Source organism: Penaeus vannamei, chromosome 25 (genome assembly GCF_042767895.1).
Source record: "Penaeus vannamei isolate JL-2024 chromosome 25, ASM4276789v1, whole genome shotgun sequence".
Lineage (NCBI taxonomy): Eukaryota > Metazoa > Arthropoda > Malacostraca > Decapoda > Penaeidae > Penaeus > Penaeus vannamei.
In genome coordinates, this window is record NC_091573.1 from 13903809 (window position 1) to 13906308 (window position 2500).

The 2500-nt window shown below is 30.3% G+C and overlaps 1 protein-coding gene across 1 annotated transcript in view; it reads right to left on the minus strand.

Moving 5' to 3' along the window:
• Positions 1-1835: 1835 nt before the first annotated feature.
• The window catches only part of LOC138866373 (uncharacterized), a 1664-nt gene continuing 999 nt past the window's right edge, over positions 1836-2500 (minus strand). The window contains exons 4-5 of the mRNA XM_070138903.1: positions 2235-2384; positions 1836-2048 (exon numbers count right to left, since the gene is read on the minus strand). Of these exons, the coding sequence (XP_069995004.1) occupies positions 1836-2048; positions 2235-2384 (363 nt within the window). The remainder of the gene's footprint in view (positions 2049-2234; positions 2385-2500) is intronic.

Below are 2500 nucleotides of genomic sequence, written 5' to 3' on the forward strand. Positions count from 1 at the left end.
TAATTTCTAAATAAGAAGTATTTGTATTTCTTGACAAAAAACTAGAATGTATATATATATATATATATATATATATATATATATATATATATATATATATATGCTGAACTTTAGAACCAACGTCGCTAGAAATTTTCTCAGGGTTGATAAAATAAGCATTGAACTTCTTCAGTTTAATATTCATAGCAGGAAAAACACAAACGTTTCGGGTTGACTTCACCCATCTTCAATGTAACATTAACTGCAAATAACAACACATCATGAATATTAATAAAATTACGTCATTAATTAGTTACATAGTTGCTAATTACGATTACTATTAAACGAAATTACAATGGTTGTCATAAATCAACAAGTAAATTAAGAGTAAGTCTCGTTTGGAATTTGACAATCTAAATTAGAAATATCACAATGAACACATTTTACACTAAAATTCCTTCCATTCAGATTGACAAGGTGAATAACATTAGATAATATCTAATATTCAAATGCTTCAGAGTACAATCAAGAAGTGACTAGTGAACACTTATGTAATATATAAAATAAACTAAGAAATCACAAAATCATATAAAATTCTATAGCACAAGATAAAGAATGTTTATACTAAATATATACTATCACAATAAAATAGATACATTGATTATCAGACTAATAATTGAACATAATATGGGAGGACATACACTGATTTGGACCAAGCGTCACCCTTGATGAGAGCCGGCTGCAAATAGTTCTTAATAAAATCAAAATTAATACCTTAATCAAACCAAACCAAGTTTATACAAACAGTATATGACTTATACTATAAAAAGAACCAGAAATTGATTGTAACCAACCTGAAAAGACATAATAAAAAGTTCAAATGAGGGAGCCGCAAAGACGTGCGTGCATCCTCCAGCCAAGGCAACGGGGGAGTGGGTCGTTTTCTCAACACACTAAAAGAAACAAAGAAGAGAACTGTTGTAGCCAGCAAGCGGAGACTTAAATTTTCAAATCTTTATTTCAATAGTTTAATATCCGTGGATGATGAGTACTCATTGAGATTTAGTTCCAAATCCATAGACTTTCTAAGATATTAAGATCTTGTTCAAAAGGGGATGCATTAATAATTTTAAAATTATCATAAGAAAACTGGTGGTTTTCATATTCAGAATGGTATCTGATAGAAGATTTACCTGGTCTACTTATTTTGAGATTACAATTTCTAAAAGAAAATCCTTTGTGCTCTTCAATTCGCATAAACAAGTTACGGGATGTTTTCCCAATGTAGGTAGCATTACAGCTACCGCACGAAAAATTGTAAATGATTGAGGATCTTAAGGGCTTAGGAATCTTGACCTTGAATTTAAACAAGTTGCCAATAGTTAGGGAAGCTGTACAAATTATTGTAAGATCTATTGGAGAATAGCATTTTCTTATAAGGCTAGTTAATTTTCTTTCAAGACCAAAATTAATGGAGCCTTAAAAAGGTAATTTTAAGTAAATTTGATCTTTAGGGACAGTTAATGGAGTTATTGGAGGGACTATGAGCTTATTCAAAGTTACTTTAATATTTCTCAAGATGAAATTCAATGGGTACTCATTCCTCCGAAGGATACTTGTAATATAATCAATTTCTTTAGAAAAAAATAAAATAACTCTTAAGAGATTTTATAGGCTCTATAGATAACTGTGGAAACCAAATTTCCCTTATATTTAAGAGGGACATATGAATCAAATTTAGTGGTAAGACCCGTATGTGTAGGTTTTCTATAAACGGAAGTCTCAAAAGAAATTGCATTCTAGTTATGTTGACGTCTAACAGGGAGGGAACCAGTACTTTCATTATCACAAGTGAACTAAATGTTAGGGTGCTTCTTATTCAAATACTCTAAGAATTTATCAATATGATCCCTGGATTTAAATAGCAATAATGTGTCATCTACATATCTATAGTAATGCACTGGTTTAAAGTCTGAAGGACAATCTCTGAGCCAAATTTCTTCATTATGACACATAAAAATATTTGCTAATGTTGGGCCTAAAGGGCTACCCATTGCTACACCCTCAATCTGTTTATATAACTTATTGTTAAAGAAAAATAAAATATCGTTGGTAGCTTAATTCAGCAGTATTCTAAAATGATTCTGATTTAATCCATACACTAGTTCAGAGTTATCAAATAATGAATTTATAATAATATTAATAGTTTCTTCTAATGGTACATTTGTGAATAAATTTGTTACATCAAAACTTGCCATCAATTTTGAACAAAAGTGAGTGTTGCTTATGGTATACTGGTTTATAGTCAGGTTCTTTAGCAATGGGGTGAAGAATTTAGAGACCTTATAATTAATAGTACTTAATGCAGATAAAATTGGACGGATGAGAACATCAGGTTTGTGGATCTTTGGGAGGCCTTACAAAATGCCCGGTCTGGATCCAGAAGTGATAAAGAGGAATACGTTTTATCATCAATAATATCTTCCTTTTTAAACTTTCTTAATAATGAGTTTAATATATC